Here is a 26,342-nt window from a genome sequence, read left to right on the forward strand (position 1 = left end):
TGTGGTGCTCTCCATGCCAAGACGCCTTGGCTAATTCAGTCCCTTCTGCAAGGTCTTGGAAGGATCTGTTCATATCATTTGAGCCCCAGAATCAATACCTGATGAGAATGTGTTCATTCATTCAAAAATAATTATCGAGTGCCTACTATGTGTTAGGCACTGTCTCAATGTTGTGAACACAAGAATAAACAAGCCAGACAAGGATCCTCTCATGGAACTTATTCTCATTTTTTATTGCAGAGGGCTTTGACTTTTAACAATGGACAGGTGCCAACTTGGCTTCAAGACAAAGGAATCAGGTTCTCTGCTTGAGATTAAGCCGCTTTTCCTTGGATGGGGGTAGGGGAGGTTCTCCAAGCACACTAGGACCACCCAACATCCACCTACTCGTAAGTGGAGTCTCACGGGGACTATCAAGGACTAGGTCAATGGTCATTTTTCTTGGTCCTCTGCCAGGCTCCATGAAGACAATGTCTTTCTGTGGAGTGTATTCAGGAACAGACAAGAATGGCCAAGGAGGGCAAAGTGCCGGCATTACTGGTCAGCACAGGAGCCCAAGACCACCAGCCGGCCGTTGCTCAGAAAGACATTGCCCCCTCGTGGTTCCTTCTATAACTGAAGGAAGAATAACTACCCTTGCCTCCTCTGAACTTCAGTTGCAATTTCAATAGGCTCTTGGTTTATTTTCATCCGGGGGACATTTTTTTTTTCCCCGTAGAGAGAAATGAAAACATGACAGCAATATAATCTCTTTATCAAAATCTCCAGATGCCCCCCAACACCAGAAAAATCCAATATGTAAATCTAAGTATCAGTACTGTTTTTTTTTTTTTTTTTCTCTTCAAAATGCTCTTAAAGCAAATATTTTCTTTGCTTTCTACCATCTGAACCAGGATCGGCGGTGACGTTGCCGCGGAGTTGTTTGAGGTATCTTGTCTCCACAGCACCACTTTCAATTCCCTAAAAGCAGAAGCCTTATCTTCAACTCCGCCGCCACCCCCACCCCATTCCCAGGAGCACTTAAACCAGTCCGGGGTAAAGAATGTCTAGTGGGGGAGGAGGGCGGGGGGGGGTTGGGGGCGGAGACAAACAGTGAAGCAAGCAAATAATAATTAGAAGTTGTGATTGTCGCCGTGCTGTGAGAGAGAATTCCTGGGAGTGAGAAGTGAGGGAGAAATCTACCGATGTTTGGAGTTTTAAATTATGTGTTTGTAGCAGTCACTAAGTTTGAAAGCTTAAATGATACAATATTGGAAAAGTTCTCGATGGCTCAGGGAAGGTGTAAATTAATCACGTCAGCTCCCAGGTATGGTAGATTTAACTGGGTCCGAATAGGTACCAGGTGCTATAGTTTTATCTATCAACCTATAATTTCCTCTAATAGCAAACTCCTGGTAGATAAATAGAACTACCTCCATTTCACAGAGGAGGAAACAGAGATAGGCAGTTCTTCCTTCGGAGGCTGGTGCGTAAACAAGCATAGTGCGCTGACGTCCCAGAACGCTGAGTCGGCCTTCTTCTTTCAGCGGTTTTGACCCTCTGAATATCATCTGTCTTGGCCTCCAGTTCGCCTGGCAGTGAGAAATATTCCCTCAGGCAACAAATATTTATTGAGCGCCTACTGTATACCAGAAAGCGTACTCAAATAGCCATGGGATTCAAAAGATAAACAGGGCCCGGTCTCGTCTTCCAAGAAGGATCTCCCAAAAGAGTAAAGAGAAGCAGCCAGGTAAACAAATAATTCCAGGACAGTCTGAAAAGGACTGTAGAGGAGTCTGAACAGGGGCGGCGGGTGCGGAGACGCTGGAGAGGTTTCCGAGGACCCGGCGTCGGAGGTGGGTTTGAAGCTGCGCCCTGAAAACGCCGGCCCGGAGCGGGCTGCCCCCGGATGTCACTCGAGTTCTCGTGTCCTGTCATTTCAAGCTGCCGGCTAGGAAGGGAAGAAATAGGTCTAAACCGGTACTGAAAAGGAGGGGTAGGGATTGGGGTGCGAACTCCTCGTGAAGAGCAAGCAAACAAAAGTAGCACATCACACTTCCCGGTCCTCGCGCGGGCAGGGCCTGACTCCCCGAAGCCCCTCTCCAAGCTGCGCGCAACGCCCGGCGACCCCCAGGGACCGTGCAAGCGGTAGGACCTGACCTTCTTCCCTTCCCCCTCCTCGGCCCTCGCCCTCCGACCTACCGCGGCGTCGGGGGCTGGGGTCCGCCGCTTCCGCCCTCCGCCCGCCGCCCCTCCCCGGCGCGCGCCATCCGGCCGCGGGGCAGCCGCCCTCGGCGCAGCCCCTCCTCCCGCGGGGGGCTTGCCGTCCCGCGTCCCGTTCCTCCCGGCTCCAGCCGGCAGCCCACGTCCAGGGAGGGCGGAGAGAAGAGGAGGAGGGGAGGGAGGAGAGAGGGAGGGGAGGGAGGGAGGGAGGCAGGCGAGAGAAGGGGAGCTGCTTGGAGCCCGTACTTCCCAGAGCCAGCCAGGAGCGCGCACTCAGCGGCTCTCCGGGTCCCCGCCGCGCCCCGCTGCCCTGCACCTCCTCCTGCTCCTCTCCGGGTACCCCTCGCCCCCTCCCTCCTGCAGCTGCTACGCTCGGGCAGCGGCCGCCCCCGGCCCCTACTCGGCCACATCCCCAACTCTCTGGGCTCACTCCCGGGACGCGCGTCCTCGCCCCATCCTTTTTTCCTTCCTTCCTTCCCTCGCGCCCGCCCGCCCTCTCCAGGTCTCCCTCTCGGGTCCCGATTATCTCCGTCCCCTTCTCGGTCCGCCGGCGCCTCGCCCTGCCCCGTCTCTCCCTCGCACTTCCTGAGTCGCCCGCCGCCGCTGTCTCGCCGCCGCTGCCCCGGCTGCAGCCCGCGGCGCCCGGGGAAGGGAAAAGTGGGCGAGCGCGCCCTCGCCCAGCCCCGCGCCCCAGCCCTACCCGGCGAGGGAGGACCGGGAAGATGAACAACGGCAGCAAAGCCGAGAAGGAGAACACCCCGAACGAGGCCAACCTTCAGGAGGAAGAGGTACGGAGTGGCTCGGTGTGGTGGCGGGCACGACCCGGGACGGCGGCCGCGGGCTTTCTGCAGAGTGCGGGCGGCCGGCCGGCGGGGCGCGGGTCGGGGAGGGAGCGCCGCGGTCGAGGGTTTGGGAATCGTCCTGGCCCCGAGACGCCGCCCCAAACTGTGGCCCCGGGAGGCTGTATCATCGGAGAGTGTGTTTTTGTGGGTCCACGAGCGTCTGCGTGCCTAAAATTGCGTAACTTTGAGGACTTTGCTGAGACCTTTGTAAGTATAATGCTCAGCTTTGTTTGCCCGGGATTTTAAAAGCGGAATCGAGAGCTGACTCCTGGGTGACCTCAGATGATTGGGACCTGGAGGGTCAGCACTTAGCTCTGCGTTTGGGGTTGGAAGTTGTGAGGTGTGTTTGTGTGGCTTAAGGAAGAAAATCGGGTAAAGTTTCTCGTTAAAAGACACCTTCGGTTCCCTGCCCCCTCCCTTTCAATGTGAAAAGTTCTTCCCAGCTGGGGCATTTTGGATTAATAGATAACTCTTCAGCCGCATTCTTCTCTGATGAGTCAAAGACCCCGAACCTGGATGATTAGGTTTTGTAAGTTCAGGGGCTTTGCTGTTGTGGGGAGCAGGAGTTGAATACAAGAAGAAGCAAGAAGTTGAATACAAGAGTTTCACACTTTGCAATTCACCAAGTGACGATCCAGGCTATTTTAGTAGGACTTTGATGTCTGAGCGTCAATTTCATGTGGTGCGTGCGTAACAACCGTAAATATGTTACTGGCTACAGAGCGTTCCTTTGGTAGAAACAAAATTCGATAAACGTGGGGGGAACTCCTGAACAAACGTTTCCGAAGTTTGTAGTTGGGATGTTTGTGATATCCTGTTAAGTGGCTCAGTTCCTGCAGGTACGTTATCTGGAGCCCAGTAAACAATACTTTCCGCCTACTTTTTAAGAAGCCCATGAAACCGACTTTAAACAGTCTAAAAAGGAACTTTGTTTACATGCAAAGAAGTATGCAGCCTCGGTAAAAGCATTCTTATAGGTATTGCATGCTGATGTATGAGGTTAACCGAAAGGTAAACTGATTCTAAAGCGATTAGGATGTTGAGATTATTATGGAGATAACTGTGTTGTGTGTAAACTAAAATGCTGATAGTGAAACCAAAGGTTGCGGAGGATTTAACTAAAACATACGAGCCCTCAGCACTTTGTGCACTTGTAAAATAGGAACTGTTTAAATGGGGAAGAAGGGAGGGGAGCCCTAAGACCATGCAAAACAATGCAAAATAAACACAAGATTTTACTCTTAACGTGGCTGTAAGGTAGTGCGACTCAGGTGAATTGCTGTGAGCCCCAGGTGAGCTGCTGTGAGCCCGAAGTTTGCCGTCTCACCTGAGGAAATTGCCTTTATTAGTATAAACTATTTTGGAAAGGTTGCTTACATGCTAGTTTTTTAACTGCAAGTGGAGTACTATTGACATTCCTTCTTTTTCAAAGAGATGGAGCCTTGAATTGCAAGTTTCGCTTTTTTCTTGAAACTTAACCTGCTGCTTTGCTATTTGTTTTCCCTACCACTGAAATAAAATTTTAAAATTAAGTTTGCTTTTTTAAGGAGTTGCTGTGTTTAACTAATTGAGCTAACATACCAAGATAATAAAGGCTTCAGAAACCTTTCTGTGTCACTTAGATTGGCGATCTGTTGACTTCTAAGGGTAAGAGTATATTCCATGAGACTGTCTTTCTCTCTCCACCTGATTGAGAACTTGGAAAGTTAATCAGGTTAAACCAAAGATTTTGTTTGAGTGACCCCAAAGCATAACCTACTTGACAAAATTAGGTAGAGAAAACTCACATTTTTCGGCTTGACCCATACAGCTTAACTGGCGACTGCACTGGCATGTTGTCTGCCCTGATCTTGGGCGTCTTAATGTGTGAGGCTTGGGTACTAATATAATAGAATCACATCATCCTGGTAACAATCAACTGCCTCTTAACCAGTGGGAATGGTATGTGGCTCTAGAAAGTATCAGTTTTAGCAAGATACTTGTTATTTTAAAAATAAGGGGACAGTTTAAAAGATTTCAGAACCCAAGTTGTACAAGAGATGGAGCAGACAAAACAGATACACCAGGAAGAGAGAAGTTTTATAATGTTAAAAATTCAGGAAAAGAAAGTAAGTTGGCCTGAATGATCTACGTAATTTTGCCCTAATTCCCTGTTTGGGGTTTATGTTTTGTTTTTGAAAAACTCCTAACCTCTTTTTCCTAACCCTGAAAGCCACAAGTGAAATAAATATGGTGTTTGGGGAGTCCGGTTAATGTGCTCAGCAATATACAAAACCACCGCCCTGGACCCTTTCCCTGCCCACCCAGGGATCAGCAATTTGTTCTTCAAACACATTTAAAAGCCGTGGCCAAGGATTCCAGTAAACAGAACACACACGTATACAATGTATATACACGTAATGACAAGAGAGGAAAAATGTGTTTTGTTGTAGTTTCTGAGAGCCATTGAGCTGATGAGGAAGAGTGAGTCCAGTCATTATTAAGAGAAGATAGTTTCATAGATCATCAGGGTAATTTAGACTTTATCACTTTATAAAATCCAGGGTTGTTTATTTTTTTCCTACTTTTAAAAAAAATTGAGTTCCTTTTATTTTCCAGTATATTTCAGCCCTGACTGAGAGCTTCTAAAGCTCACTCTGAAACAGTGATGCTTGGAACACTTATTTTGGTTCCAATTGAATAGAAGGAACAGTCTAGGACTTAGCAGAATTTTTGCAGCTTTTTAGGGTTGGAAGTTTTTGAGAACTTGGGCAGGAAGTAGTCTTCTGCTCTGGGTAGTAGTATTTAAAACTTTGAGGAAAAAAAATTTTAAGATTTGGCTAGCCAACTGTAAGAATAACATCTGGTTTTCTGGCTTCTAGTATTCTATACATATGTGTTTCTATGCAAGTTGTCCCTGTAAAGAAAAACCAGTTGTCAAAATCTTCCTGGGATCCAAGATTTACAAGGCTTCTGTATATGTATGTATAGGGCAGTAGATAATTTCTTACGTAACTTTACAATTAATAAAATAATTCCTAGAATTTGCCTCTAATTTTGGACTAGATGGTATTCTCTTCAAACACTTGGCAGTTCTCACTTGACCGACTTTACTAAAGTTAATAAATATATAAGTAACAGACATAATTATTTGTCTTATCATTTAAGTTTCGTATATTGAGACATTCTAAAAGTAGATAGAAATTATTTTTGGTCGCTGAGTTTTCAAAATGGAAATCAGATAAACAGTAATCTGGTCTTATTTTTACTTTTATGTTATCTGTGTCATTGGGTACTTTTCAGGCTGATTACAAATCATTTCTAAAAGGTGTTTTATTATGTTGAAGCACTGGTATTAGAGTAATTTCTCCTTAAATTGCTTTGAACATTCTTGTACTTAAAACTAAAAAGAAAAACTTGGCCTTGTTGGACTACTGATCAAACACAAAGTCAGGTCTTCAGAAGTTAATACAAATCTTTGACCTCGCCTTCCGCCTTTTAAAGTACTTAGTAATTTTGCCCAAATGTTGGGGGTCGTGAAGAAGTTGTTTCTTATGTAATTGTCACAGAGAAAAGGGGTACCATGGTAGTTTGATGCGGCAACAGCGGGTTTTCATTGAGCGTTAAGATTAATCTACATTATGACCTGGGGAAAACACAAAATGGTTTTGTACAGTTTAACCAAGTTTGGAGTCTGTTACTCCAAATCAAATCAAATGCAATAAACTTATATTTCAATCATAAATAGGATTTGGTGACAGTGTTTTGGATGAAAATGTGATGAGTTCATAGTAAAATGACGCTGAAAGACCACTGCCAATATGGCATGCATTTCTGAGTTATTTTTCCAGTAGTGGTTTTAAAATTTCCCTGATAAACCCTGATGCTCACTTGTCATCTGTTTCTACGGGCATTTGTTTGTTGGATAGATAGATTGGATGCTCTTATTTAGAGGACCGAAGCCTTTGACGTTTGTGATGGGGCAGTAAAGTGGGAATTCTTGTGCACTGCGATGGGGGTATGAATCACGGCAGCTTTCGGAAGGACTTGGCAGTGTATGAAAATTTCAAGCACTTTGATTCTGTGCTTTTATTTTTAGAAATTTACCCTAAGGAACTAATAAGCATGCACACAGACTTATTTAAAGGGATGATTATTAGAGTTATTTATGATAGGGAAAATTCACAGAGACTCTAAACAGCAAAATTGCTAAGTAAATCATGGTGTAATTCCTCAAAGAGAATATTAGGTAGCCATTAAAAGCCACATTTTAAAAGAATGTACGTGTGTGCGTGCATGTAAATTTTTTTTGGTGGCTTAAAACAAATCTATTCTTTGTTTTGGAGGCTAGAAATATGGAGTCAAGGTGTTGGCATTGCCGCCCTCTGAATGCTGTAGGAGAGAATCTGACTTTCTCTTCCAGCTTCTACATTTTAATTGAGGGGTTAATTCTCATGACAAAGTGAAAAGAGCAGAAATAAAAGTTTAATATTATGTGATGCCAATTGTAAAAAATAACCAAACAATAATAAGACTATCTGGTGGATTACAGGTCATTTTTATTTACTTTCTGGTGCTTGTCTGTGTTTTCTAAATTTTCTATAATGAATGTAGGAACAAAAGCAATTTTATGTCTTTTCTCTTAGATCTCAATAAATTCCCTTGAAATATCTGTAGGTGTCACAAAACCATTGGGTTGGTCACATTTCGTTTTGCCCCCAAGCCTTGCCTGGGAAATCAGGCCTCCGATCCTCAGTGTTTATCTCATTCCCTTATCCTGTCTCTTCCTAATGATCTTCAGCTGCTCTCCTTGTTCTAACAGGCTTTCTCAATCCATCCTAACACTGCTGGGTCCTCTGGTACCCCAGGTCCTTCAGCACTCAGTGAAGTCCAAATATGACACTCAACATTGCTCCTAAGGTACCTGAGTACATACTCTGTACACCATTGGTTTCAACCACACTTTCCCTGTTGGTCTAGCTTGAACTGCTTTCCAGGCAAAAGTCAAGTTTCAGCCTACATTTTGCAAGATCTCATCACCTGAATGCTGTATCCCAAAGAGGCTTTTCCTCAGTTCCAGAAGATACATATGTTATCTCTGTTTAACTCCTGGATCATTACATTTCATTTTTTTGGTTTTTCCCCCCCTTAAGATCTATGCTGTCCTATCCCAGTGTTTGCAATCCCCAACACGTACCCAAAGTTGGTACCCCAGCACAAGGTAAGTACCACACACTTACACATGTATGCACATATAATTGTTTATAAACATATGAAATATCCATCCTTACTGGTGGGGGTGGTGGTGATGACCTTGAATAGGTAAGCTGTCAGAAAGCAGCCACTTCCTTAATGTGGGATTTAGAGCCGGTTGTGGATGGATGGATCCTCTGGGACATGACCTCCCCCACCTGTCACCTGCAGCCTCCATCTGCGCCCACGGGCCAGTGTGCTCGGTTCATCCGACAGCCACTGCCAACGTGGGCCCGCTCCTTTCGGGGTGCAGTTCGGTTTTCACTCTTAGAATTTGGTTTCTGCTGTGGGATTCATTTTGACCTTTCGGACAGGGGCTTCTGGAAGCTCTGGTTCAGTGGTGCTAGAACAGTATTCCCAAATGAGGCTGCCCTCTGTGATGGCCACTTCGGAATGTTTGCGTTCAGTCCCATTTGGCACCTTAGTGTCTGCCTTGGGGGTAGGGGAAAGGGAACGCAAATGTTCCTCCTGAACAGGGCTTGCTTTGGTCAAAGGAAAAATGTAGGAAGGAATGAGGAGAATGAACCTTAGTTAATAGCTGGGGCAAAAGTGGCGGCCTGGCTCTCTGGGCTTGAGGCCAGAGGGGACCAGGTCTTTAAGTTGATGCTATGTTGATATGAGGGCGTCATGGGGGATGAGCTTATCTGTCCATGGGGGTGACTTGGGTATGATTCCTTGAACTCACATCCCTAGGGATCTTTAAGTGTCCGGGGAGGATATTGCAAACCATCTCAGTGCACTGTGTGTGTTGGAGCGAGCGGCGAGGGCTCCACCGTGGAGCTTATCAGAACAAGAGTTGCCTAGTTTGTTGCCTAGTTGTCTTTGCTGAGCGCGCCGGAAAAAGAAAATACTGAACTACTCGATTCTGGGAAATGTTCAGACATCTTTTTAGCTGTTCACTCAGGTAAGAATTGTTAACTTTTGAGTGTTCTGTGTCACGTACTGGCCAAGCACTTGATATGTATCACGTGACTCATCCTCACAATGAGCTAACGTAGGTATTACGGTGATAGGACCCTCATTGTATGGGGAGGTGACTGGGGCCTTCACGTTCGGATTCCGGGGGGGCCCGAGATCTGGGACAAAGCTCTTACTCCAAGTTTCGCCCAGGTTTAGTGGCGACGGCCCCGTGTAAACAGGTACAGTAAAGCACCGTGTTCAATTAAGTGAGGCGGTAGTTTGAGGTGGGAGCCAGCAGCACAAGGAGAGGCCGATGGAGCTATATACATCAAAGAAAGCTTTAAAAAAAGGTGATATTTGAGACTTTTATTCCAGTTGAAGAAGGGTTGAGACAGGAGGGGGGAAAGATTGTCTAGTCAAATGGATTGGCCTTCAATGAAGATAGAGGTTTAAAAGGGAAAGCAAGCAGGAGAGGAAGGGAGGTCAGGATGCGGGTGTGTGGGTGGGGGGGAGACATGGGAAGGGGATGGAGGGGAGGCATTGGCGGGGAAGGATAGAGGAGCTCTCCTTCCATGCCAGGGACCAGGACAGACTCTTCCTGTGATGGGAGCTGGGCTTCTGTGCAGCGGGGACTTGGCGTTCTGAGATGTTCCTCTGGCAAAGGGGATGCAGTGGATTTGGAGGCTAACACTGCAGGAGTCCTGGTCTCAAAATTAGGCAGTGGCTGGCGGTGGTGACTGAGCCGGGTGGGAGAGGTGTTCAGGGGCTGCAGTAACTGTCAGATGCTCAGGAGAGAAGACTAGGAGTTCCATCCGTGGAGCCTCTTGGGTTTCCCTTTTGGATGACTAGCTAAATGGTGGTTGTATTTGTAGAAGTAGAAAATACCTGGAAGGGAAGGAGGCTCCTGGGAGGGTTGGGTTTGAGGTGCAGAGGAGAGGTCTTTGAGGACAATTGAATATAGCCAGTAATCGAAAAGCTGTATAATATGAACTGAGTGCCCAGAAAATTAGAGAGGGCGTGGGACCCCTGTTCCTAGGAAACCTTGTGAGGGTGGGCAACAAAAGATGGACAGTTTACTTAAAATTTGAACCTGTGTTTTAAAAAAAGGGGGGGTGTGGAGAACTGGAAATTCTCAGGAAAAATTGAAGCAAATTTTTTTAAAGCACTCTTAATTTAGGAACATAAGAATGTATTGCATAGATCTGCCTAGTTATAATAGTGTTCAGGATACTTAACCATTTGAAAGGCCGATTCCGGGGAGCTTAAAAAACTCTGGGTGTATATATAGTGTATTTCATATACTTTTTTTTGTTTTTGCTTTCATCAATAGTCTTTGCAAATTGTTCTCTAAAATTTGCAGTTAATTCTCAGGCTTTTACAAACTCTTCTTTTCCCAACCCTGTACCTAGAAGGGACATAAAATTTGTAGATGTGTTTGGGAGGTAAAGATGGAAGACCTGGAGAGGCTTGAGTATTTTTATAAGAAAAAATTTCCCTGAGTTGCTTTGTTCTTTTTTTCATTTTATGGGGGTGGGGGGAGTTAGAATGAGCCTTTTGGCTAGAGCCCAAAGTCGTCTCTTCCAGTGGGTCATATTTTCAATTTATTCATTTCGTGCTTTCCTAAAAGTTGCTACTTTTTCTGCTCACAGCTAAGTATCAACTCGTGAATAAAGAAAAACGGTCCAGGAATTTAAGGAAAACAACAATTGCGTTTGTATTTCTCCTAGGTTTTAACTCTGATGCAACCATTATGATGCACGTTATGTAGAATACTGGAGAAAAAAACCGGAAATGGCAGTAATAAATGCCAATCACACCAGGAAGCCGGGTCCAAGTTCCAGGCTGTAATACAGTATTGTTACACAAATTTAAAATGCTGAGGGAATGCCAGAGCAGCCTAGCTCGAACATGTCAGCCCCTAGGATTTTGCAAAGGTACAGAGAAACCTAGGTGTCTCACAATTGAGGTACATCTCACCAACCCATGAAAAGAAGTTAAGAGACTAATTTCTACTTTCAGTTAGCCTTTACTTCTCATGAGTTGAGTTTTTAAAAATGACGTTCCTTTCTCTGCTCTTCCTAATTTCTTATGTCATCAGGTAGATATGCTGGCAGAAGGCCAACATTATTCTAAGAAATCCTAGAGATGAAACAAATGTTTTTTTCCCTCGAATCTCCAGGATCCTGTTTTGTGAACCTTTCTCTTATGCCCACCTATAGGATAGATAGTTTTGGCCTCATGAGAGAAGGGACAGCACAGAAAGTGTTATCTTTTTACAGAAGTAGCAGAATTTCCTTTGTGCTGGGAGGGGAAGTGCTACAAAAGTGTCATTACTTTACCCAGAATGTGCAATTTACAGGACTTAAAATGTGTGAGTTTCCAAAGAGGCATCTGTTTTTAAACACAGTATCCCTCTAAGCCGGCAGGATGTGTTTTGGGGCAGGGAAGGGGGAGAGACACACACACACACGCACACACACACATACATACGCGCGCACACGCACACACACACACGCACGCTTCCGCGTGTGTGCTTCTGTCCTGTGCTTGCCCTGGGATGCTGGGTGACAGGAGACTGAAAACATTGGTAATTGCTTCTCCTCCGGGCCTGGCTTATCCTTAGAGGGAACGTGAGCTGTCCTGGAGTCCAGTAGCCGTGTTCTGATTCTGCCTTCTCTCCTCTGTACCCTTCTAAGCCTGTTTCCTTCTTTACCAAGACCTCCAAGCATTTTCCCAGCAATGAGTTAAAAAAAAGTTAGAGCTAGTGCTGAGACCATTTTTGTTACAAAAATTTTTTTTCAGTCTTACTGCGTATGTGTAAGAAAATTGGAGGGAGAATTGAAGATCAGGTGCATGTCCAAATATAATCAAACTTGTAAAAGCATGTATGGATTTTTGGCACATTAATTCACTAAGCATCTACTGAGTAGTGTCTACTGTTTTAAGCATTGCACGTTATTTTTAAAATTTCTATTTTGGAGTAGAGTTGATTAACAATGTGTTAGTTTCAGGTGTACAGCGAAGTGATTCAGTTATCCCTATATACGTATCAATTCTTTTTCAAATTCTTTCTCATTTAGGTTATTACAGAGTATTGAGCAGAGTTCCCTGCAATATACAGTAGGTCCTTGTTGGTTATATGTTTTAAATATAGCACAGTTTACATTAAGCACTGCACTTTAACAGACCCAATGAAGTGTTCTCATCCCATGTTGAGGGATAAGGAAACTGAAGGCTCTGAGAGATTAAGTAATTTGTCTGAGGTTTTATTTGCAACCAGTGGTAGGAACTTAAACTCTCTCCAGCAGTGTGCAAAGTTCATGTGATCTCTGGGCCCTGCTGGTCTTCCTGACCTCATCCACCAAGAATCGCAGCTTCATTCATTATGCTTCAGCTGCTTGGGCCTTCCTTAGGTATCTCCAGCTTTGCCAAATGTGTTTCTGCCTCAGGGCCTTTGTGTGTGCTCTTCTGTCTGCCTGGGAAACTGTACACCCAGACGTTCCTGTGGCAGCATCGTCCTTGGCATTCATTCAGATGTCAGTTCAGATGTCACCCAGGGAGACCTTTGACCTCCAGGTTCAAAGTATCCCCACATTCCCAACCACTGTTCCATCCCTCTTATTTTATTTCCCAGAGAGTACTTTTTACTCACTGACTTCATCTTGGGTACTTGTGTTGCACTCCTAGAATGTGACTCCTGTCTTGTTTCGGGCTCTTAACTCCAATGCCTAGAGCAATGCTTAGAATTGCCCAACGTTTGTTATTTGTTAAATGACTGGAATACAAACCAACCTGTCAAATTCTGAGGCCTGTACAATATACCACATGGTCCTAAGGCTTTTCCAGCAGTTTTTAGATTAAATTTTAATGCTGCCTTCAAGATGATCATTTCTGGATCCCCATCCCCCTGTCATTACATCAGAAAGTACAGTTACCGCCTGCTGTTAAGTCAGAAATTTTGGATGGTAAGAGATTGAGCCCATGGAGAATGGGGGCTGCTGGGGAGGGAAAAACAGGTTTCAAGTACGAATTTGCACAGAAGCAAGAGTGAAATGTGGGCCGCCCATGGAGTGACAAGTAAAAGTAGGGCAAGGTGACTTTGATTACTGTTTTGCAGATGCGCTGTTGGGTTGCAAAGAGTTAATGTTAATAAGCCAGGTGGAACTGATTTGGAGATACACTTAGCACTCTCAGCCCTTTGAGTTAGTCTAGCCTCCAGCTCAATGTGCTTTCCTCCCTCAGCCTACAAAGTAAAACAGGCACGCAGCTCAGGATAAGGCGGGCTTCAGCCAGCCGAATCCAGTCTGTAAGCACTTGTGTGGTAGCTACCGGGCGGCGGGCTGGCCTGAGCCCTGTGCACCCCTAAGACGGCACCTCACAGCCGCAGATTATACCCACTGGTCAGCCTCACAGACTCAGGAGCTGTGTTTACTCACTTTGTAAAGCACAACACGTGACGTGTCAGGATGTAGACATCGAAGTCATCTTTACTTTGGTCAGCAGACTGCCTGTTAATTGAGCTCACTGAGGCACTCATGAAAGTGCAGGCCATTGGATTATCCTCATTTATGGCATTTATGTCGTAATACTTGACCTTGAACAAACTTTTTAAACTTTACCGTCATCCACTGTCTGATAGTCTTGTAACCAGTGGTACATAAATCCTTACATTAGTCGGTTCTTGACCAAATCATCAGTACTCTTTTTAATTTTATTTAATTTATTTATTATTATCATTATTTTTGCGGTACGCGGGCCTCTCACCGCTGTGGCCTCTCCCGTTGCGGAGCACAGGCTCCGGACGCGCAGGCCCAGCCGCTCCGCGGCACGTGGGATCTTCCCGGACCGGGGCACGAACCCGCGTCCCCTGCATCCGCAGGCGGACTCTCAACCACTGCGCCACCAGGGAAGCCCCTCAGTACTCTTTTTAAAATTACTATACCTTTTTTTGTTTCCTAAGGGACGTAGGACAAGTCATTTAAGTGTCCGTTTCCGAACTAAAACAAAGGGGTGGACAGACAACACCTGCTATGCGTTAAGAGAACTGTAACTCCTCTGCCGTTTTTCTGCTTCCTTCCACTTTTCCTCTCCCCTGTGGGAGAGGCGGCACGCCAGCCCAGATACATCCGGGGTGGAGGAGCATAGGCTGTTTGCGGGGAATGGTTTTAAGCCTGAGATTGTTGTGTTTTTGTTTTTTACTGAGAAAATCCGTGCCCCTTCTGGAGAGATGGGTGGGAGTTTCTGGGTGTGAGCTAACGGCAGGAAATGACCCTCTCTAAACAAAAGGACTCTTTAAGGCCCATCCTGAGTCTTTGTGTTTTGAGGAGGGGTTCTACAGAAAACCCGAGCTAGGAAATTAATCTCTGCTTTAGCCATGCTAAGGGAGGAAGGGAGAAAGGAGAAAATTCCTTCCCTGCTCACCCTCCCAAATGTCCAAAGTGCCAGGCAGTACCCACTGTGAGTGCCGGAGAGGTTTAAAGTAAGGTGGGACACACTTTTGGGGACAGTGTAGTTTCATAACCCTAACACGCAAAAAGGAACCAGGCTGGGCAGAATTATACCCACCGTGACCTTCAGCTTTAACCTTGGCTTTCAGCTGCTGCTTGAAAAACCCATCATCAGGAGGATGCAGAAATACAGAACTGGGGAAAGGAGAAGAAAGGGATATTTTGTATGATCTATTAGTTGGGGTGCTGTGATTTGCTAATGAAGACCCTATAAATAAATCAACCGCATTAACTACCGTCTTCATTTTTTTCTAAATCTTAACTGATAAGAGCCAGTGACTTCTGCCGGTTGACTGACCGAAGGCATTTGTAATCATTTCTGTGTTAGATAGCAGGCCCTTGGGAAGAAAGTGGGCCTTGCCCCTGCTTTCGAATGCTGCTCACTCTAAAGTGACCATTCATTATATCACTATTTATACAGCAGGATCCTGAATTTATATTGCTAGGAAAGTAGTTCTGTCTTATCAAAATTATTTTGCTTTTACAGATTCTTGCTGACTCGCAGCAATGAACTTCTTCCAGGCACACCTTTTTTTTTTTTTTTTAAGGAATATAAATCTTCCCACTAATAATTAGAAACACATTTTTGTTGAAAGTGGTTTTGTGGCTTACTTCGTTTTCAGAAAACGACAAACATCTCAAAGAAACATTGTTAGCCTCCTATTTTAGGCTTTATATTGTAACTGTATTTTTAGAAAGGCCTGCTGATGTGTTTGGTGGATACAGTGGGCTGTGTTTTGGGGGTAGGGAGGTGGATTACATCACGGCACCAGACACTTAACAGAATTGCAGAGATAAAATTAAAGCGGACGCTCAGATCCCAGTATGAAAGTGTTTTATTTGGATATTACATGTGTTGAAAGACTGTATCTTAAATAGGAATTGAGGAGTGTAGAATTGCTGTAGAGGTTTACAGGGAAAAATTGTTAAATTCCAGTGTCTCGTGTTGGTAGGTTTTCTCATTTTCCTAATAAGTAAACTTGAGAGAACGGTTACTGTTGTAGTGTTAGTAATTTACAGATATGAAAATATACATTGACTTACATTCATTTGGAGGCTTATGGAATACATCTGGCATTTGTTTTTCATTTGTAAAAGATCAGTTATTTTTCGGTTATCTGTGTAACATCACATATTTTTTTACAAAGAAAAGATTAAAATAGCAGTGATGATCTGCTCTCTACATTTAAGCACTTATAATGTCTAGCCGTAGAATTCTTTGCATTGAGAACCGCTTCTGCATCAGCTTTGGTGACTAGGACCAAATTTTCCCAACCTGCATGCTTTACGTAGGTTACTTTGTGGTTTAGATGGATTTGGGAATGAAGCGTGTCTGATTGTATTGGGTGGAGGAGCAGCTTCTTCTGTAGCTCTTCCCATTCCTGCAGCTACTGGTAAACCTTGAATCAAAGTGGGAATTTCCTGATCAGGAATGTTCTTGGATGATCAAAAGGGAAGAGTCTTGCCCTTTGCAAGACTAGCATCTGTTGCCGTTTGGTCATAGTGCATCCAGCCTGCTGACTCTGTATCTTAAAAACAAAAACAAAAGCCAGTAGGGGGCTTCCCTGGTGGCGCAGTGGTTGAGAATCCGCCTGCCGATGCAGGGGTCACGGGTTCGTGCCCTGGTCCGGGAAGATCCCACATGCCGCGGAGCAACTAAGCCCGTGAGCCATGGCCGCTAGGCCTGCGCGTCCGGAGCCTGTGCTCCGCAACGGGAGAGGCCACAGCAGTGAGAGGCCCGCATACCGCAAAAAAAAAAAAAAAAAAAAAAAAAAAAAGCCAGTAGGGAGGGAGCAAAGACTCAAAAATACCTGTGGGGCTTTGGAATATGTTGAGTTCCTGATTTGGGCAGATGATCATTTGAGAAGTTTTAACCATTAAGTTGTCCCTTCCTCTGCCTTCCCAAAGCCCCCCATTTTAAATTAACAATTAATCAACATGAAAATTGCTCTTATTACTATTATTATAAGTCATGGGTCATGATTATACAGAAAAATCCTTTTGGTATGAACTTATTCTGAAGTCCACGAAACAGTGTGTGTTTCCTTATTCACTAATGAAGTCAGTCCAGGAAAGCTCGGGTGCTGCTCAGAGCAGGAGACCCAGGCACAGAAATCCAGCAGTTTGTCCTCAGTCCTCCACCGCCTCCCAGTGCTCTCTGAAATCTCTCCACAAAACTAGTAAGCATTATATTGTCCGAAGTGACGTTCCTCGGAAAATGTACCGTGAATACGTCACTGCCTTCCCCACCCCAAATGGGTTAATTTGCAGTCATACAAATCCGGACATTTCTCATATGGGGTTGGGATAAAGAGTAAGCATATTGTTCATAGTAAAGTACTGAGATGATTTCCCTTTATCGAAAGCTCTAGGATATTAATGCCATTTTTTGTAGTGTGTTGGACATTTGTGGTCCCCACTCCAACAGCAGATGGACACAGCGTAGCTTCAGTGTACAGCAGAGATCATCTTCTGGGATATTGTCGCATATTTTAAATCATATTATGCACTTAACTCTGCAGTCATTTCTCCCAACGCTAAAAAAATAACTCCATTGGATTTTTATTTTACCTGGTTTTTATTTTTTATTTTATTTATTTATTTTTTTTCTATATGCGGGCCTCTCACTGTTGTGGCCTCTCCCGTTGCGGAGCACAGGCTCCAGACGCGCAGGCTCAGCGGCCATGGCTCACAGGCCCAGCAGCTCCGTGGTATGTGGGATCTTCCCGGACCAGGGCACGAACCCGTGTCCCCTGCATCGGCAGGCAGATTCTCAACCACTGCGCCACCAGGGAAGCCCTTATCTGGTTTTTATTATCGAGACTACCAAGATGCATAAGCCACTTGTTTACCTAATCCGATGACATTGGGTCCAAATTTCTTTTCACCGTCTTTCCCCTCGAAATAACATTTTTTTAAAAATTGGCAAATAAGTTCACCTATGTTATCCCCTCCTTTCCCTTCCCCCCACTCCAGAAATAAAAGTAAGCAAAAAAAAAAAAAAAACCCAGAAGCTATAAAATTAGAATTTTTTTTTTTTTTTTTTTTTTTTTTTTGTGGTACGCGGGCCTCTCACTGCTGTGGCCTCTCCCGTTGCAGAGCACAGGCTCCGGACGCGCAGGCCCAGCGGCCACGGCTCACGGGCCCAGCCGCTCCGCAGCACGTGGGATCCTCCCGGACCGGGGCACGAACCCGCGTCTCCCGCATCGGCAGGCGGACTCTCAACCACTGCGCCACCAGGGAAGCCCTAAAATTAGAATTTTAACAATTCCTTTCTCTACAGCTTATGTTAACATTTTGGTATCTATCTTGTTTATGTCCTTTTCTGTGTGTACCAGTGTAAACACACACAAACACTCACTCCCCTCTTTTTACAGAAACGAGATCATACCATAATAGTGTTTACTTACATTTGATTTTCTTTTCACTTGACATTATGTTATGAATATCTTTGCATGCCAGTGGATACATTCTGCAGCTCCATCTTTAATTCTTTATACTATAGTATAAAGTAGTAAGGATGTGCCTTAATGTATTTAAGCCATTCCTTATTATCGAGCCAGGAGCTTGTTTCCAGCTTTGTGATATAAATAGTGCTATACATCCTCCTAGCTAAATTGGAGTATACACCCTTAGTGATTTCCTTAGCCTACACTCTCAGAAGTGGAATTTCTGGGTCAAAGGCCTTACATTCCCTTTTTATTTATTTATTATTTATTAATTTAAGTTATTATTTTTGGCTGCGTTGGGTCTTTGCTGCATGTGGGGCTTTCTCTAGTTGCCGCAAGCAGTGGCCGGCCACTCTTCGTTGAGGTGCACAGGCTTCTCGTTGCGGTGGCTTCTCTTGTTGCGGCGCATGGGCTCTAGGCGTGCGGGCTTCAGTAGTTGTGGCACACGGGCTCAGTAGTTGTGGCGCACGGGCTTAGTTGCTCCGCGGCATGTGGGATCTTCCCGGACCAGGGCTGGAACCTGTGTCCCCTGCATTGGCAGGCGGATTCTTAACCACTGTGCCACCAGGGAACTTCCCCATATTGACTTTTTTAAACCCCCCTTCAAGACATCTCCTAGTTATTTTGAGTATTGCTTGTAGGCACTAAAATGCTTAGATAATTTCTGGAGCTGTTACTCTCAAGTTCCTTGAACACAGTGAAAAGTGTTGATTTTTGTGATCTTATGTAATAGGTCCTCGATATGTTTTGCCGGCTATACACGTAATAACTGGGTGATGAGGCCAATACTTTGGGTGTTCTGTGTGCAGGTACAGAATTTCATTGAATTGGTTGCAACATCCAGTGAACCAATAACACTGCTGCTTAAACCCTATCGTAAGATGCATCCCGATCTCAGAGATGTTACTTTTTGGAAATGTGTGTCTGAGCCTTGTAGCTCTAGTTTTCTGGTCACATGGTTAGTTTGCTCTTGAGGTGAGGATAGAGACACTCAGAGAGACGCTGGTCAATTTGACCTACGTTTTGGTGGACAGCTAGCCAGTTACATTCCTGGAAGGAAATTTTATAGACACAGTTAAAACAGTAATGCCTTTCATTAGGTGTGGACCCTGCAGTGGTCCTTTTCCTCCCCTCTAAATTGAGAAGGGGGCCTGGACTGCATTGTAGAAGCTGTCACGAGTATTCCGCAGTCTGAACAAGGTACCATCAGGACTTTCTCATCCACCCCAGAGGGGCTGTTTTCACTGTGATCAATGCCCACAATGTCCCAAGAGCCACATACAGCTCAGGAGTGGGGCTCGGGTCTCCCCATGTGGGCTGGGCAATCAGTATTAACCCCAGCCCACAAGACCTCTTTAACTGTTAGCAGAACATTCCTGCAGAGCACACGCTCTCCACAAAGCCTACACAGATGTTCTTAGAGTGCGACTTTAGGAAATGAGCAGATGTATTGGAGACCTCAGTCTTGACCCTCCCTGACTATCCCATATGAATGGAAGTTGCATCTCATTTAGCGTTTACTCCAAGTATTTCAGGGTAAATTCCCACTGAGGTTATGAAATACTGAATTTTTCTGTGCACGCAGCACCTTTCTCCAAGGAACTGGAAGCTCTTTGGCAAATAAAAACATGCCTTTTCCTTGAGTCCTTGATTGTGGTTGACAGATGGGGAAGGAGTTGGTGGAGAGAACGTTGATTAGTGATGAAGAGGTACAACTTGCTGGGGTACCCTCACTGGTCCTTGTTGTCTTGGCCATTTAGGTGGGATGTAGACATGCTTACAGAGAAGCAGTTTTCCTGCCTACTTGGAAAGCCTCTGTCAACACAGAAAGCAATGGGAAAATACTATGAGTTCCTATGTAAATTGACACTATTGTGTAATATAGACAGAGGGCTTAGGAATTAAAGGATCTGTGTGGATGAGAGGGAAACAGACTTTTTAGAAAGTGGGAGAAAGAGATGGGTTTTAATGAACTGGGAAGATTTAAATAGGTAGAGAGAGATGTGCACTGCAATAGAGTTTCACCATCATAAAGGTTTGGGAGTAGGAATGAATGTGGCGTATTTCTGTGGCAAGGAGGAGACCTATCTGGCTGTTAATTTTGAATGAGTGAATGAGTAATGATAAATATTTGAGGATATTTTAAAGAATTTTTATGAGTTGTCCTTGGTTCCCCAAACTGGCCTGTTCCATACGCGACAGAGGTACCACCTGCAGAACGCGATGCCAGTATGCTAAGCTTTTCTTTTCTTTTTTTTTTTTTTTTAAACTAGGCTTGCAGAGCCATACTCGCCAATCAGGTTAGCATACTGGAAAAATAAAACATTTTCCTCTTTGATTCTTCCCCTCAACTTCCTGGATGGAGCCCTTTACTCCTTGACTGCATTTGTTTCTTTTCCTCTTCATTCTGCAGTAGCCTGGCTGTTGATCAGTCATGGTGGCTCTCAGCCTTAGAAACGGAAGATATAATTCCCAGGTTATGTAGTCATTGCAGAGTTACTAAACTCCTAATGTATTATTAGGCCCTGCAGCAAGCAAACATTGTCCTTGACCTTCCTGGAACTTGCAGTGTACTGGGGAAGTGTATATTAAATAAAAGCACCTGTAAATATAAAATTATAAACTGTGATAAGTACTGTGAAGGAAAAGCAGAGTTGATGGGTATCGAGGGGGCCTTGTTTAGTTTGCTAGAGGCACCGTTCACATCATTTTGTGTATGTTAACTCTTTTAGTCCTTATAACACTGTATGAGGTAGGTACCAACCATCGTTATTCCTAATGCACAGGTGAGGAGCTGAGAGGTGAATAACTTGCTCTAGGTCACAGCTGATGAATTGCAAAGTCTGGATTTGACCTGCACAGTTAATTCAGAATCTGTTGTCTTAAACTAAATGTCACTGTCAGTCTGGAGTACTCTTTCTTTCGAAAAATTTATACCAAGGAGATCGAGATCTTTGGGGCCTAGTACCCCTTAGGATCCTGCCTTCGTAGAGAACTTTGAGATGTCGTACCTGCCTAAGTCCCCGGTGGTGAGTAATGTGGCAGCTTCTTTTCAAGGATGTGAGTCACCCAGTTACATATAGCATCTCGTTTCAGAAAATCTGGGTGGCCCGTGATGACCTGCCACAGTCTAATCTGTCCCACCTTCACCATCTTACGTGTCTGGACTCTCAGTTAGACCCTCAGAGCCTCAACTGGCTTTCTCTCACTCTTAGTCCATTCACACAAAGGGCAGATGAGGTACCTCTTCGAAGCAAAGGTGTTACTCCCCATAAATCGGCACCTGAGGACATTTGGAGGCTCCTCGGTCAAAGGATCTGACGTCTAGGAAAGTACTCTGAAAACTGGAGAGCACTGTCCGCCACCATTTTTTGGTTGTAGCTAGTGGGTGAGATGCAGGTTTCTGTAGCTGACATTTAAAGCTCCCTGTGATCAGGCTGTTCCCTGCACTTCCAGACTTGGTGTCTGCGCGTGTGCACACTCTCTCTCCTTTACCTCCATCCCAGCGTCTAGTTGGGTGGTGGTGGTGTCCTGTTCTTTCTTTAATAACTTTATGGAGATAGAATTCACAAAACGTAAAATTCACCCTTCTAAAGCATACAATGCAGTCTTTTGGGGGTATATTTAGAGTCGTGCAAGCATCACAGCTCAAATTTTAGAATACGTTATGCTAGCCCCCTCCCTGCCCCCCGAAATAAAACCTGTGTTCATCAATGCCTCCTCCCAGCCCTTGGCAGCTATAATCTTTTTGCCTTCATGGATTTGCCTATTAGGGACATTTCATACAAGTGGAATAGTACAAAGTGTGGCCTTTTGTGTCTGGCTTACTTCCCTGAGCATACTGTTGTCAAGGTTCATCCATGTTGTACCATGAATTGGTACTTTGTTCCTTTTTATGGTTGAATGGTATTCCCATTGTATGCATATACTGTTTTGTTTATCTGTTCATCAGTTAAACATTTGAGTCCTTGCCACTCTTTGGGCACCCTGTTCTTTCAAAGATGATTCCACCGCCTCCAGGTTTCTCACCTGCTTGTGCCTAGAATGTCTTCTTTCATCCTCTCCGTGCATTTACATTTTTCCCCCAGGCTTACCCTCTGGGCTTTCCTAGTATTAGCCTTTTTCCTTCTCATAGAACTATTAAGTCAGTCTCTGACTTAGCACACTGAATATGCTACCTAGTATTTTTACTTCTGTCCTTTCATGAATATCTACACGTTTGTATTTGGACCTCGAGGTCATTTGCTTGTTTTAAAGACAATTCATTCAACAAATGTAGAGTTTAGGGTAAATCAATGAACAAGGCTAAGATAAGAGCCTTGGCCTTTGTGGAGACTTAAGATGCTAGCGGAGCTTATATTTTAGGTGACTTTTAAACACATATATATAATTTACTGCTATTTTATATTTTCTCCTGGCCACAAGCTGTCATACATGATTCTCAGTAAACACTGTTTGATAATTATTGCATTGAACTTTTCTTAACTTTTAAAAACAGAATGAGGCCACTTAATCCTCTCCAAAGGTATAGGTTGCTGTCTTATTTCTTACTGGCACTGTAATCACAGTGGCCGAGTTTATTCCTGAAGGTGAAAAGATGTGTGTGAAGTGTCCCCTTGGAGACTAGAAACCAACTTGGAGAGAACAAGTCTCCTCGCATCCTCCTATGTGCCACGTCTTCCCTCCAGAGCCTTGCCTGTGTCTTGCTCCTTTCCTAGGCTGTTCAACTTGGAGTCTTAATTATTCCAAGGACTGGAATCTGGGGGAGAAAGAGGAGGGAAGGGAGGAGGCCTCTCCTCACTGTCAGAGTTGAGAAATTTTCTTCCCCCTTCCTCTTCATGAGTAGGAAAGCGTTTACTCAGTTTCTGATAAAACTGAGGCATGTCACGCCCTGAACCAGGCGCCCAAGAAGGGCTGCCAGCTCCTTACCCACTTGGCCATAGTTACACGTGATGGCAGGTGTCTTGCTTCCCCGGTGTCTTTTGGAAATGGTAGTGGCATGGCTCTCTGCAGAGCACCGTGAGTATTAACGAGTTAACATTTGTAGAGGCCTCTGGAAATGTTAAGTGCCTGGTGTTCTTATCTCCTTTCTGGGCATAGTTGCCTTATAAGGCTGTCCCCTGGGCCGAGGGACTTCTGCTGGGGAGCTGGGCCAGCCTGTGAAGCTAGATGGCTGTGGCAGTCTGTGACAGTGTTCCCAGAATGGGCTCAGATTTCTTATTTTAATGCTGGTGATACCACTTTTTTTTTTTGGGTGGGGGGGCTAATTGTTAGTATCAGTCTCAGGACTACTTTCCTTTCCCTCAGCTGTATTGCATCTATTTTTAGCACCCCGTGTCCGTGATTCTTTCCCTGTGAAAACCAAGTATAGTAAAATCCATTTGAACAAAATAATCCAGGCAGTTTTTAAATTTTCTTTTTTTGGAAAGGAAAAGCTACTCATCCCAAGAATTATTTTGAAGTAAATGCATTCTTTTTTTAAGATGCTGTATTTAAAAAAGAAATAGCAGATACAACATTCCAGTAGTGCTTCTTATTTTTAAATCAATGAATGAAAATGCACAGATATTCAGTCTAGATGACTACAAACGTTTGTTCATTTTCCTTTCATGAAACAGACTGCTTTTCAAACAGTCGTATGGAAACATGGAAACTCACATGTTTAAGATGCGGTTTTAAAGATCTCTCTCACCCCGGCTGTCAGTGTTACACCCATTTATGCTTATCAGAGCTCTTTGGAGCTGGAAGGGACCCAGGAAGTGCTTTGGTCTAACTCTCTCTCCCTTGAGCAGTAAGTCAGCTGAAGCCCAAGTTTGGGTCTGGAGCCCATTCCCTTTTTAAAGTAGACCATGCTGTTCTAATTGACCCCTGTGTCTCTCTTTGGAAGAAGAGCTGTTATCTCTCTCTGGATCCCTTTATGTCAAGTAAAATAACTCCTATATTTTGAGTTTGTTAATTTATAAAGTGAAGAGGATGATAGCTACTCTCAGCCTATTAAGGTGAATGGTGTAAATATGCCAAGACGTTGTTTCGGGGTCAAGAGGGGGGTAGAAGGTTAGAATATTATTTCTTATATCCTTGTTGACCTCTAGAAGTATCTTGGTTAAAACCTCCCCTCTTTTTTTTTTTTTTTAAGTATCATCAGAACAATAGGTATCGAGTCATTGGTAACTATGCTGGCCCAGTGGGTGACCATCAATTTCGTTAATGATACACTTCTGCTTGCCAGGGCCAGTACCTTATAAGTAAACATAAGTCCTTTTTAGAGGCAATGAACAAATATTTTTGGTGAGCCTTGGACCTCCTGTATCTGTGTGAATGTTTATAGGCTATCTTGTTTATAAGAAATGGTGCAGAGTTGGGGAACTTTGGCCTTAGTGGTGGGAAGTCGGGCACAGTAGGCTGGGTCTGTTGCTGGTTAGCCATTTGATTTGAACAGTATGCTTATGACCCCAGGGTCACTGGACCATCTGTGTATAGGCCAGCCAGCTCTGTTCTGTTGGGATTTCAGACCCTGGCCCGGGAGGCTGGGCCATGTGTGTCACTGGTCATGAAGCTGGAGCAGATAGATCACCAGACCCAGAGGATGAATTCAAAACACATGCCCTGAGGATAGAAGACTATTTGTGGCTCTTTAATTTATGGGGATATCATGACAGTTAGACTATGTTACACAGTTAAAGTTTTCTGGTGAATAACAAAGTACATATCTATCAAGGATCCTAGGAAAATACAGAAAAGTATAAGGAAGGAAACAAAAACCACTTATCCCACTACTGACACATTTTACATTTTGGATTTTTCCCTTTCTCCGTGGGTTTCTTTACTTGGCTTTCATGATACCGTGGACTCCCCCGCCTCTTCTCACCTCTGACCTCACTCCTAATTCCCCTTTTCATCTTTTTTTCCTTGGTGTTTGGTTCTTAAGTGATCGTATTCCTTAGCCCTCTGTCCTGTGTATTCATTTCTCATCATCCGACTCTCCCATGGATGATGTCCTTTGTGCCAGACTTCTGTCCTGAGCTCCAGATTCAAATATCCAAGTGTCCACACCACCTCTGGTTGAATGGCTCTCAAAAACCTTAAACGTAACATGTCCAGTAACTGATTTCATTATCCTCACCCCCAAGCTTGCTCTCCCCTGTGTTCCACATCTAAGTCACCCTTTACCAGGGCACCCAACTCTTCCCTCTCCCTCCTTAATGAGTCTTGCCAAATCCAGCAATTCGTCCTCCCATGTATCTCTTAAATCTGTTGCCTTCTCTCCGTCTTCCTTGTTACCATCAGAGCAGGGCCACCATCAAAACTCTGCGCTGCCGGGCCAGCTTTGAAACACCTTTCTGTCACCAGCCTTGCCTCTCCACAGTTCTCGATCTTCGGGACAGCCAGGGTTACCTTTCAAAAAAATGGAAATAGGCTCTGCCATTCTCCTGCTTAACACCTTTGATCATATCCCCTTCACCAGATAGTCTCATCTGTGACACTTGCTCCTGCAGATTCTGCTTTGAATCATACTGAGCTCCATTCACTTCTCTAGTAATTCACCATCTCGTCCATTTATTCAGTAAGCATTTTTATTGAATATGTACCATGGCAGATGCTAGGTTCTGGCAACATGCTCCAAGGAGAATGGGGAAAGGGGTCAAAATACACCTGGGACTGGGCTCCCCTGGAAGGCTGTAATGGCTCTGTCTTTGGGAAAACCTGGGCCAGGATCATGCAGTTCACTACTTTGTGTGCTAGATGGCAGGACTAGTACATACTGTGCCTAGCACAGTGCATGTGGAAGGCATGCTCTAAGTCCTACACCTTGCATTTCTGCAGGGCTTTGAAGGATGATGACTCCTTGGAAAGGACTATGTGGGAAGCACTTTGTGCAGAGGGAGGGACATCTGATTTCTTCATCAAAAATTAAGTGTGTCTGAGGTTTGTCAGTTTGGTTCTGTGTTAGCTTTATACTTAAAATGACTGTGGATAGGGCTAACTTTTAATATAATACAATAAATCCCTTTTGTGACATTCCATCACAGTTTGGGATTTTCAGAGTTGGGAAATCCCTGTGGAGCCAGGACGTTGAGTGTTGTTTCTGGATATACTAGTGACTTATGAGTTAGAAGAGTTGCGTATATAGTACCACGTCCCCTTCTTCATCTTGGCTTTGTTTTGCATCATACTGGCCAGATAAACTAAACAAGATGATAAAGGGTAGA

General features: G+C 44.5%; 1 protein-coding gene, 1 long non-coding RNA gene and 1 pseudogene across 13 annotated transcripts in view; 2 read left to right on the forward strand and 1 right to left on the reverse strand.

Moving 5' to 3' along the window:
* Window positions 1-209: 209 nt before the first annotated feature.
* LOC136793303 (uncharacterized) lies at window positions 210-2,252 on the reverse strand. Its single transcript, XR_010838433.1, has 2 exons — window positions 2,182-2,252; window positions 210-1,930 (listed from the first exon to the last, which is right to left on the reverse strand). It is a non-coding gene; the product is annotated as an uncharacterized lncRNA (long non-coding RNA).
* RBPMS (RNA binding protein, mRNA processing factor) overlaps window positions 1,599-26,342 on the forward strand; it is a 195,134-nt gene continuing 170,390 nt past the window's right edge. For 4 of the 12 annotated variants that reach the window (XM_067022430.1, XM_067022429.1, XM_067022427.1 and 1 more), the window contains exon 1: window positions 2,282-2,990. In XM_067022430.1, coding sequence (XP_066878531.1) covers window positions 2,925-2,990 — 66 coding nt within the window. In that variant the 5' untranslated portion in view covers window positions 2,282-2,924. Of the gene's footprint in view, window positions 2,128-2,281; window positions 2,991-26,342 lie in introns of those variants that run through there. The other 8 variants (XM_067022432.1, XM_067022435.1, XM_067022436.1 and 5 more) reach the window with 5 other exon arrangements.
* The window catches only part of LOC131747500 (MAD2L1-binding protein-like), a 28,847-nt pseudogene continuing 23,639 nt past the window's right edge, over window positions 21,135-26,342 (forward strand).

This window comes from Kogia breviceps, chromosome 20 (genome assembly GCF_026419965.1).
Source record: "Kogia breviceps isolate mKogBre1 chromosome 20, mKogBre1 haplotype 1, whole genome shotgun sequence".
NCBI lineage: Eukaryota > Metazoa > Chordata > Mammalia > Artiodactyla > Physeteridae > Kogia > Kogia breviceps.